At 29.1% G+C, this 12,078-nt stretch overlaps 1 protein-coding gene across 3 annotated transcripts in view; it reads left to right on the top strand.

Moving 5' to 3' along the window:
• The window catches only part of LOC107454045 (ecdysone receptor), a 320,420-nt gene extending 308,884 nt beyond the window's left edge, over positions 1 to 11,536 (top strand). For all 3 annotated transcript variants that reach the window (XM_071181001.1, XM_016071093.4, XM_071181002.1), the window contains 4 exons: positions 811 to 1,052; positions 1,866 to 2,021; positions 2,745 to 2,967; positions 4,592 to 11,536. In XM_071181001.1, the coding sequence (XP_071037102.1) occupies positions 811 to 1,052; positions 1,866 to 2,021; positions 2,745 to 2,967; positions 4,592 to 4,833 (863 nt within the window). In that variant the 3' untranslated portion in view covers positions 4,834 to 11,536. The remainder of the gene's footprint in view (positions 1 to 810; positions 1,053 to 1,865; positions 2,022 to 2,744; positions 2,968 to 4,591) is intronic.
• The last annotated feature ends 542 nt before the right edge of the window (positions 11,537 to 12,078 follow it).

A 12,078-nucleotide genomic window follows, 5' to 3' on the forward strand; every position in this document is an offset into this window, starting at 1 on the left:
TATTGATTTACTATAAAATGAAATTTGCATTACATTTATGGTTTTAAAAAAATTATGTTTTTTACCCCAAAGAACTTTTAAGTTCCTTTCAGGATACTGTGGTGTAACTACCACTACAATTATTAAACATCAACACACTAGTATATTTGACATGCTAACTTGATTCAATCTAGAGGTACCTTTTGATAGATGAAGAGTTGACATTGTCGGTTTCCACTCTCCACTCAGTGGTGACCTGCCATCGTGAAATGAACTCCCCTACATCGAAAGTATTGCCCACTTCGATGGATGGTCCCCATTGAACAGCTGACTTGCTACTTGTGACACAATCATCGTCCTCCTCGTGCTGTTGCTTTCGAAAGCAACACAGGAGAGACCACACGCACACAACCTTGAACTCAATACTGTTCTCACGATAAACGGACGTGATTTTAATACAGCTCTCACCACAGGCGCTCAAAATCCGGTGAACTTAGCTCAGCTCTTTTGGTTCGGCAACTAGTGGTATCCGTTCATTGAATTCTATCCCTGATAAAATTCTGGTGCGGGAGATAGTGGCGTAACTACCACTTACAATTATTAAACATCAATTCACTAGCATATAAGACATGCTAACTCAATTTTATCCAGTGATACCTTTTGATAGATGAAGGTTGATTACTCACTCCTCTCTACGCAAGACTTAAATAATTTTCAATCTGACTAAGAAATGTTTGATAAGTATATAACTGACCCATCAGTTTGGAATACCTATATGATATTTTTTCTAACAAAAATCCACGGAAAATCTAATTTTTTATTGTTCTGTAGGTGTTGTTCCAGAATACCAATGTGCCATTAAAAGGGAAACAAAGAGAAATAAAGATAAAGACAAGCCAAATAGTACAACAAGGGATAGTGGCTCCGATAAGGACGAAAAGCCCATTGGAAGTCCCTTGGTGGCCCCTCTAAATAAGACACTCAGTAAAGCCCAAGAAGAATTAATTAGCAAACTAGTAGTGTTCCAAGAAGAGTATGAATCACCCTCTGAAGAAGACTTTAAGAAAATAACAGTAAGTATTAGTATCCTGTCTGTTTAAATATCAGTCCATTTCTTTCCTGTACTCAATGGTGATTTTTAATGTGTTGTTCTTATATGAATTAATTATCATGAGTACTTGCAAAGGAATCCAGAACGTGCACTTTCAACCACTTGGAAATTATATAACATGGTGCGTAAAAGTGCTTAATTTTCCCTTTTCGAAAATTAGATTTTTTTTCTTTACCATGTCAATTTTCTTCATGTATTATACAAAGGCGTGCTTTTCACATTGTTCTATTCAACGTTTTCCACAATTCATTCAACCACCATCTATTTCAGCTTACCATCGGTCCATAGCGTATGAAAGTGCCCATTATTTTACAGGTTTGATAAAATACTTGAAAGTCTAGATGTGCGTATAGTGAGTTGGGTTAGGTGAGATTATTGCATTCTCATGTGCAACTCTGCTGCATTTTGCTAGATATTCTCAATTTCTAGCTCTATTTACCGCCCTGTGAAATCGAACAGAAAAATCTCTTGATTATTTTTTAATGTCTAATATAATCAAGAAAATAGGTCTTTGTCAAAAACTAGTTATTTTATCATGATCATGTAAAGTCTTTGAAAATTATTTTGTATTTTGTAATGTATATAGTGCTTAAAAAGTAAATAAAAGGTGCTTATTTTTTGTTGAAAGATTTGGCTACGCACCCTGAATAAGTAAAAAATTATGTTTCGCTTGTAAATTCATTTAGTTTGTAGTTCAATCGTAAAAAAAATACTTTTGTAAGTTGTGTCATATAAACTGTTTTTAAGGTTTTCTAATGTTACTGCTTTCTTGTAGGCCTTTCCTTTGGGTGATAGTGAAGAAGATAGTATGAAAAGATTCCAACACATCACCGAAATTACCATCTTGACCGTCCAACTCATCGTCGAATTTTCCAAGAGAGTTCCTGGTTTCGACACACTTTCTCGAGAAGACCAAATCACGTTACTAAAAGTAAGCATTCCATAGGTGACTCTGATTTGACTTTTTTAAAATTTGGGACAGAGAAATGACGCCACCAAAAGTGTACCCTTTGAAGAAAAGAAAAAATTGGCTCTCAAGAATTTGATTTTTTAATAAAGATGTCTGTTCTTAAAAAAGCTCTCTAAACTTAATAGAAAGAATCCTTTAGAAAGATATATTTTATCTTAAATACTTAGTTGGATTCATTTAGTAGAAAATGTATATAACTCTGAACAATTTGAGATTATTCACGATCAACCATTTACGAAGATTAGTCACAATCTAACGTTTCCCAAGATTAGTCACAATCAACCATTTACAAAGATTATTTTTAATCAACCATTTACAAAGATTATTCACAATCAACCATTTACAAAGATTATTCACAATCAACCATTTAAGAAATTTGATCAATTTTCGTTTTTTAAAACTGATATAGAATGATCAAAAATTCCATCAATCGGTGCAATGAATTTTGATAACAAAAGCTACACGAATCTTTGGATATATTGTTATATTCAGTTAATTTTACAATTAGGATTTTAGAAACTATCAAAAATTTCATTATTATTTCATATGGTTTCTCTTTAATTAATAGTCTTAATGTTACTCCTTAAATTGTGTACTTATAAATATTTATTTTTAATTGATATACTTTCATACAAATTAAGATTGATTTATTGCATATTTTTAAAAGACATATTGCGTTTTCAGGCTTGTTCAAGTGAAGTAATGATGTTAAGGACAGCGAGGAAGTACGATATTAAAACAGATTCAATAGTTTTTGCAAATAACCAGCCATACACGAGAGAAAACTACCGCAGTGCCTGCATGGGAGATTCTGCGGATTCCATTTTCCATTTCTGTAGGAATATGTGTGTCCTCAAAGTGGACAATGCCGAATATGCACTCCTAACAGCCATCGTTATCTTCTCAGGTCAGTTTTAATTTTGAAACTTATATCAATAGTTAGTTAAGGATTAATTAACTCTTAGGTTTCTGTGGTTTTTAGAAGAAAAAAAAACAAAGTAACAGTGATTTTTATTAAAAAGTAATAGTTTGAAATTGTAGTTGTCAGACTTCTAATTAGAATATGTATTCAAAAGTTTGTTAGATGAAAATATTCATGCTGTGTGAGCACCAAGTTTGTCAGTTAGTTCATTATTTCTGAAAAATCAAGGGTAAACTGCCAACAGTGTTGTTTAGTTCCCTTGTCCCCTTAAATTTTTTAATTTGGTACGCTCTAACCAGGTGCAATGGAGCAGAATGTGCCCAATCGTGCGAATGAGGTTCAGGAGAAATTAAAGCAACACTGTGAAAATATTTAGTCTGATTAAAAAGTAAAATTAACCTTTTTTTTTTTTTGAAATATTGTTCTTTGAGATATTTTTTTCATGAAAATGGGCCTCCAATTCATTAAACTTCTAATATTTTAAAACAAGTATCTAAATCTAGGATCATTGATAGCATGCATACGAAGAAACAGAGGTTGTTGTTTGTAGATGATTAAAAAGCTTTATTTTAAACAATTTAAGACTGTTTTCTTTCGTAACCTAAACAAATTCTTGATACTTGACTTCCAGACTGTTATAAGTATTTTAAATAAATAAAAAATGTACTGCCATACATTGCAATTAATTTCAAGAAAAGCAGCTTGAAAACTTTTCTTATTATTTCTAATGCTATATTAAAATTTCGGAAAACTTATAAAAACAAAATTTATTTGCAATATGTAGCTTGTGATACATGAGTGACAATTATAAAATTTCAATTGTGAAATTTTTGTCACTTACGTTCATTTTACTATTGCATGCCAGTGTAGTATCTGTACAAATAATGGATTTAAATATTAAAATACAGTTCATTTTAACATTTTTTACATCCTTATACCATGTCTACTTACTATCTAAAAAGAAAGATAATATTTTCTGCTATGTTAAATGTATCTAACACAAATAATTTAATATACCTATATGTTTATTTATTAGTTTGAATTCCTTAAGTTTATATGAGTAAGAACATAATTTAGTTTTACATATGCTAGCTTATTCAAGAAATGCATAAAATCAACTGAACCGTAAATAAATATAAGGATCTGCGAATTTTACAAATCTGATCATGTTTGATAGCTTAGCCTCACTCAGCCAATGTACTATTACTCCTCTGTTTTAATTTTTCCTCTTTAAACTCATTGTTTATTAGGCTGATTAAAATCTCCAACAAAATAGAATGTAAGCACGGAGGTGTGTGTTGGAAGAGTTGTTTATACTCTGTTAGTTTATTTATTTCCGATTTTGAATTTCTCTTTTTGACTTACATGATTATGCATGATGGACCAAAATTTTACTCATAGCCTAAAAAATGTCGCTAGTTATTCTATTTCTTCAATGTTGGTAGATATGAAGACCTAGAATAAGGCTCTACAAATTCTATTTGAGATATTTTTTTTTCTTCAAATTTTTCACTTGTTTAGTTTTTACACAGCTTTTCAATTGTGTTTTAAATATAACTAACATTATTGTTTTAATGTAGACTAATTTTATTGATTTATTCATTTGTAGAGAGGCCTGCACTGCTGGAGGCAAAGAAAGTGGAAAAAATTCAAGACTTCTACATAGACACACTCAGGGCATACATTGCAACAAACAGACCACCTGGAAAAAACTATTTTGCGAGGTTGCTTTCCACACTGGTCGAGCTCCGCACACTCGGCAACATGAACTCAGAGTTGTGCTTCTCACTCAAGGTCCAGAACAAAAAGCTTCCTGCCTTCCTCGAAGAGATCTGGGACATACAACAATAAGAAAAACTCATCTTTGCTCCAAAACCATTCCATTTTTAATAATAAAAAACAAACAACAAAAAGTACCTGGAGTCTTTGCTTGTACCGGCACAATTGGTACAGAAAAGCTGCCACTACTTTTTCTCTCATCGGAACTCAAAATAGTTCTTCTGTTGCATTAATTTTGAACGCGTATTTTTTGGGTTGTGATCTCTGCGCAATAAGCAGACACGTTTCGAATGAAAGAAACGCACAAAAACAAGTTTCGAACGGATCAAGTGAGAGCTTTGGAATCGGGGCTCTTAAAACTTTGATGGGAGAATGCAATTTTTACTTGACATTATTTTCAAGAAACGGAAAGCCGTTTTGTGACTCATATTGTTGGAGTGTATGCGTGTTTGTTTTAAAAAAAAATCATTCATAAATGGGTGGGATCATGGTTTATCAGTACTATACACAAATTGATTCTCGTGAGAGTGTTTCTCATGTTAATGTGTTTGTATATGGTGAAAAAAAAAAGTACCTCTTGTGTTAAATGTTTTTCTCCTTCAAGTAAATTTTACCTTCAGTTTGCATCTTCTTGTATCATAACATGTGTTGATAGATAGCATTTCTCATTGTCGTAAAATCACTCAATTTGTTTTTTTTCTCTTTTGCCATTTTTTTTAATAATTTGATTACCACTGATACCAGTGTTTCCAAATTCATGCATGAAAATTACTTTTAACCTATAAATTTACGATGTAAGTCTAAAGCAAGTATATCCTTATGAAGTTACTGCATTATCTAATTATGATAGGTTTTAATTTCTTTTTGCAGTAAATGTTGTGTCAAAATATACTTAATTTTTTTAACGAATATTGTTTTTTATTATTTCTAATGACAGAATTTAATATTTGTCTTCTTTCGTTTCAAGATTAAGACAAAAAAATATTTTTTATTTTTAAGTAGTTTCATAATTAATTTCAAATTAAAGCTTATGTCTTTAAAATTAAATGCAAGCATTTAAATTTTTGTTGCTTGAAATTAATGTTTTCAATTTAATTTTGAATTGTTAAAATATCAATGAAAAAATTTTATTAAATTTCAGCCTTCATTTTTTTTTTTTTACAATTGTCTTGAATTTGGAAACACTTTTATAATATGATTAAAATTTCTCAATTTTATTACCAGTTACTAGAAAATAAATTGCATTAAGAACATTATAACTTGTTGATTGGGTTAAGACTATATAAATGTTCCTAAATTAGATTTTATCATATTCTATTACAAATCTAGATTGATGTTAAATTGATATGAATTTGCATGAGCATTACGCATCGATAATGTATGAATTTGAATTTACACTTGAATTACGAAACAACTTAAATATGTATAAAAAAAATAATCCAAATGATCATGTCATAAAATTTACTCATCATACCTGCCAACTAAATAGAATTCTGCAAGATAACTGAAATTAGTAAAGAAATCTTATTGAACTTACTTATTTAAACATTTCTTACTTTTAAGACAAAATTAATAATTTCCTTTTTTTTCTCTTGGAAAAATCAGGATATTATTTATATTTTTTCCATTAAGAAATAATTTTTTCTGAAAAGTTAAGTATTTTTAATATTTTAAGAAGTCTTTTAAAAATATAACCGAAAATTTTTTCTGATCCAGTAACTGTTATTTGTTTTATAAATTCCAAAACATAAAAAAATTTTAAATTATGTTTTGTCATAATTATAAATTATACAAAATTTGTAGTTGGCAACATTGATTTACATAATCGAATATACACAAGTAATTACTAAAATCGTTAATTTTACAAGAAAAATATTTTCAAAAATCTAATATTATGGCATAACAAAAACTAATTTCTTCTGTATATATGCCATACAAATCACCTTCATTTTACCACTATGTACAAATGTATTTACATAATGTATTCAATGCAGTACAATCCATTATAACTGGTTAGTTTTCGTTATTCTACATATTTGGGTCTGCATATGAAAAACTGTGCTAATTTTCCTTTATTATTTTCACTAAATTTTTAAAAGAATCCTTTGTTTTTAGACATCTTAACAACTTTTTGATTTAAATTTCCTGATAAATAGTCATAGACCTATTTTAATATGGAAAAGTATAAAAATAAAATTTTTAAAAATAAAATATTAAAAGTTATTAAATCGACGTGCTATAATTTAAAAGCATTCTGATTATCTCCTTGTGTGAGTAAATGTCGACCATTTAAAGGTGCTAGAAATAAATGTTATAACTTTTCTTCGTATTTAAAGAACTTTTGGTGCTTTATGTGCTGTAGCTGAAGTGTTTTTAATCGCGAAAGTCTAATGTAACAGGGCTTGAAGTTTTTTAAACTAAATTTTCTTATCCAAAATCTACTGGACCAAATTCATTTCCGAAGTTTGTTGCTCTTTCAACAGTCTAAAAAATCTGGATTTATCTCTTAAATGTATAGTTTGTCTAAAGTAAGAACTCCCCTAAACATTCGTCTGTATCCGTGGCAGTGGATGGTAACAAGGTATAACTATTTCAAGTAGGGGTGTGGGGAAGGGAATCTTTTACATCTATAGCTCTAGCAGGGTGCGTAGCGTTTGTAAAAAGTACTTAAAGGTGTTTTTTTGGGGAATTCGTTTTTAAAAGCTTTTAAAGGTGCTTTTTTTAGCTGGCGTTTTTAAAAAGTGCTTTTTTTTTTCGAGTAATTTTTTTCCCCCTTCAGTGATATCTGGTGGATCCCATGCATTTCACGAAAAATGGCAAGTTAGCTACGTAATCATTCACGCGGACTTCATGTCGTATCCACGTTATGACTTGCGCATGTGCGCGCGCTTGAAACCAAAATCCGAGTGCTCCAATTCGGATAGAGAATATCAGATCCTTATGAAATGTTTTTCTTTTTAATTTTGTTCTTGTTTATTTTATTTTACTTCTAACACTTTTTTTGACGTAGGGGGTAAGGCTACTTTTGTTCTGAGTTCAGGGTCAAGTCGAATTCACTCGGTGATGTGGGAAAGTACTGATTGTTTCGATTTACGCCCGTTTCTTTTTGTTGTTTTTTAACGCTAAAACTGTTTATAAAAAGTTTTTGTTTTTCCATAATATCATTGATTGAATATGAATTTTTTGAGTGCTTGAAAATTTTTGTAAAGTGCTTGAAAAGTTTTTAAAAAGTGCTTATTTTTGATTCAAAGAATTGTTTACGCACCCTGTCTAGAGTGAAGCGAACCTACCCCCCTCCCCACTGAAATGCGCTATTCTTCTTTCCATGGCAGCAGATGGCCCCAGACTTTGTGGTGGGGGGAGTTCTTACCATAGACAAACTATACTAGTATACTACAAAACTTAGTACTTGTATTTATATCTGAAATATATCTTTTGTAAATATTTCCAAAATTAAATTTGTTGGGATTTATTTTCCCAACCTCACTCCAAGTTCTTTCAATTAATATAAAGTGTTTATTATTTAAACAAAATCTATATCTGATATATGTTGATTTCAATGTAAAAAAAAAAATTTTTTTTATAAATAAATTAAAGGTGATTTGTATCTATTGGATAGGCTTTAAACCCTGTTAAAATATCGTGCTACGGGGCCTTACTTTTTGCAGCACAAACGATATAGTATGAATATAGCTGCTATATGTGTTGTGTACTTGAGATTTAGCAAACTCTCTCCTTACCTTCATAAAGTAGTTGGTCTTGCTTTTTGCATACATAGGTTGGCGTAGATAAACTTTCATGCGATCTAATTCGGATTTAGCGTGTGTACTTATGCATGTTTTATTGTTTTGAAAGACAAATTCATTACATTTTTGGCCTTTGGGAAATGGAAAATGTTATGTTCTGTACTTAAGTGTAAAGTAAAGCACAATAATAATGATGATCAGCAAAGATAGATACGATGATAATAAGTTGTTATGCCAGGAAGTATTTTTAAAAAAAAGTATATTTGTATTTAAAGTTAACTTATTACCCCAAAATAAAAAGTTAACTTTCTGAAGTTAACTTATTACTCCAGAATTAATAAGTTGATTAAATAATATTGCAATAATGACTGACAAATAAAGTTGACCAAAACTAATTTATACATTGTATTTAAAGTTGATTTTGGCAATAAATTATTAATAAAAATAAGTTTATGCTTTTAACTTTGAATTTATTAGTTATGTATTTATAAACAATTGTTTTACTTTTTTAATTATTCAATTAAAAAGTTATGCAAAAAGAACTGGGTAAAATTTTATAAGTGTAATTAAAGACTTAAGTAATGAATTATTGATGAAAATTAATTAACACCTATTTTTTAATTTAATATATAATATTTTAAAAGCAATAATTATACTTTTTTTTAATAGTTAAGCTAAAAAGTAATAACAGGAATCAAGGTTATATTTGATAATTATATTTTAATTTGATTTTAGCAATAAACTATTGAAAAAATTAAACTTTACTTATGTTTTAATTGAATACTATATATTTTTAAAATCAATAATTTTACTTTCTTTTTTTTTTGAAAAAAATATACTTATCTACCTCTTTGCTTTGTTTCTGCTAAATTATTCTTGTTACTTTAAAAAAAAAATTATTATTTTAACTAAAAATGTGCAGGAATTGTAACATTATTTATGTTATTGTTAATATTTCCTCTAAATTGACATAAATGGTATATATAAGAATAATATGTTCTCATTTTAATGAATTTTATTTGGTTTAGAAAGTAAAATATTTATATCGACAACTGGTATGTAAGTACCTGATTATTATCTGTAAATTTATTGAAATGTTTAAAAAATATTGGATGTTCTACATTCCTTGAACTCTTTATATTTGGCTATAAATTTGTTGAATTATGAACTAATTAAATATTGTTGGATGAACAAAAAACTTCAAACACTGAAAAAAAAAATTAAATGCAGTCTACATGCTTTTCAACAGGACATTTGAATGACAAAAATATAATAAAATAGCCGCATATTAAACACCAGTTTTATCTGCAACTGTTTTATTCCTTTTTGATAATTCCTGTATTTATCCTATTGAAATTACCAATTTTAGCTTTGACTGTTTCACACCTTTCTTTAATTCACATATTTATCCTATTGTATTTTACACTTTCGACAAAAATTTACTCGATATTAAAACAGGATGGCCGCCGAATAGGGAAGTCGGTTAATTTTTTCAATTAGGAAAAATCACCGAATTTTAATTAAAATATTCGAGAAGTCTGGAAAAATGAATTCATTTGAGTTTTGAAACACCCAAAAATCAAACAATTTTTCAAAAAAAAAAAAAATAATAGGTCTTGTAATACTTGTTTTTTTTTTAAATTCTGTATTTTCAACACTAATAGCAATTGCCATAAATTTTATAAAAAAAGATTTGACATAACTTAAGAATTAGTAATAAAATTACAGTAATTTGTTACAAAAATCAGGCAAATTTGATAAATTGTTCTGGAACAAAGGAGAAAAAGACAGAATTTTTTTTTCTTTGTCCTTGTGGTCACCCTGATAAAAAAAAACACCAGTTTAATCTCCTTTTTTTTTCTTCCCCCTTCTGGTAATTCGTCTATTTATCCTACTGAAGACTATGTGTGTTGTAAACTTGTTAACTGCATTTAATTATTTTAACGAAATAATTGAAGTTTTTTATTAATCAAATTGCTTTTCACTTCCGTTTTTTTTTTTATTCATAACCAAATATTGTTTTCCCACAATTTTTGAAAGTTATTTAAGTTAAAAAAAAAAAAACATTGAAGCATTGTGGGGATGTCTGAACCTTTAAATATGGTGTATTGTATCCTCAAGAAACCTGATATTTATTATGTTACCTTGTGGTAGCTAAGATGTGATATTTGCTAGGGTGAATGAACCGCCTTACAAAGACTGTTATATGGTGTTGGTTGCTGTTTATTTGTATTATAGCATTTCTTTCTGTACATGTATTACTAATGCTAAATATTATGGAGACTTCCCATTCCTCTATTTCTTTTTTCATTATTTCCTATTAATTTTAAAATCTTGCCTCACAAATTAGTAGGAACTAATGACTGACATTATAATTATTTTTTTTTTAAGCATTGGAAGTTTTTTTCTTTTGTGATGATAAATGAAAGGTACTCCAGTCCCTTTCAAAAGTGGCGTGTAAATATTGAGAAAGAAAGTGTCCTTAAAAAAAAAAGGAAATTGATCCTAAAAAACGTGGGAAAATATATTTATTTAAAAAGAAATCACTATTTTGTTATTTATACTTGTTTTTTTTTTCCTAAAAAAAATTACCTTCCTGTTGATTTGTACTTTGAGGAGGGAAGTCGCTAACTGTACAGTTTGTGTACTATGTACTACGATGGAATAGGGCTGAAAGTAAAAAAAAAATGTCCAAACTTTGTTTTGTACTGGAAGTGCGACCGTGTTGAGCACTTTTTTAAAAACCTATTTTTTTTCCTGAGCGTTGTTTTGTAATGGTTCCGAAAAGAGAATATCATTTTTACACTGAAAAATAAAAAGAAGGTTGTTGTAAACCACCACAGACTGTACAGAAATAGTTTTTAAGCACTGCAACAGCAACTTACTTTCACACTTGACTGGAAATACAGAGAATAAAAAGGGAATCAGTGGATCTGAGATCCTCACGGCAATGCTTATTGTACAGAAAAATGAATGGATCCTTATGATGTCTATATTTTTAAAATTAAAATTGGCCAGATTTACTAAAACTGTTTGTGTCTCAATTATTTCTTTTTCCTTCCTTTTTAATTCAAAAACTTTGTATGATGCTGAGCGACATACAGTAGGGAACCGATTATCTGGAACGATCGGAAACATCGCTATTCCGGATAACTGATTTTTCCGATTTTCTGAATCGCTACAAAAAGCCGTTTTTTTATTGTTAAACCCAACTTAAAAAAAAATAATAATAATTGGAAATAATCTTAAAAAGAAGAAAAAGCGATGAAGTAATACACTAATGATTATTTCCAAAATGATGGTTAGGTAAACATCTTTCAAAAAAGAAAGAAAAATCCTAAAATCTTATGAGGAAAAAAAAAATTTTTTTTTTAAATGGCGGAAAAATTTAGCGAATTTCGTTCCGGTTTTTTGGTTTTTCTGATTTCCGGATAACGGGTTCTGTACTGTACTAGTAGAATTCCAAATGTAACGGAGGAGAAATCACACAGGTATTTTATCCTAAAAAATTTATTAAATATATGTGAATACAAAAAATTAAGCAATAATATGCTACTTTAAAGTGCAATGT

Source organism: Parasteatoda tepidariorum, chromosome 5 (assembly GCF_043381705.1).
Source record: "Parasteatoda tepidariorum isolate YZ-2023 chromosome 5, CAS_Ptep_4.0, whole genome shotgun sequence".
Taxonomy (NCBI): domain Eukaryota; kingdom Metazoa; phylum Arthropoda; class Arachnida; order Araneae; family Theridiidae; genus Parasteatoda; species Parasteatoda tepidariorum.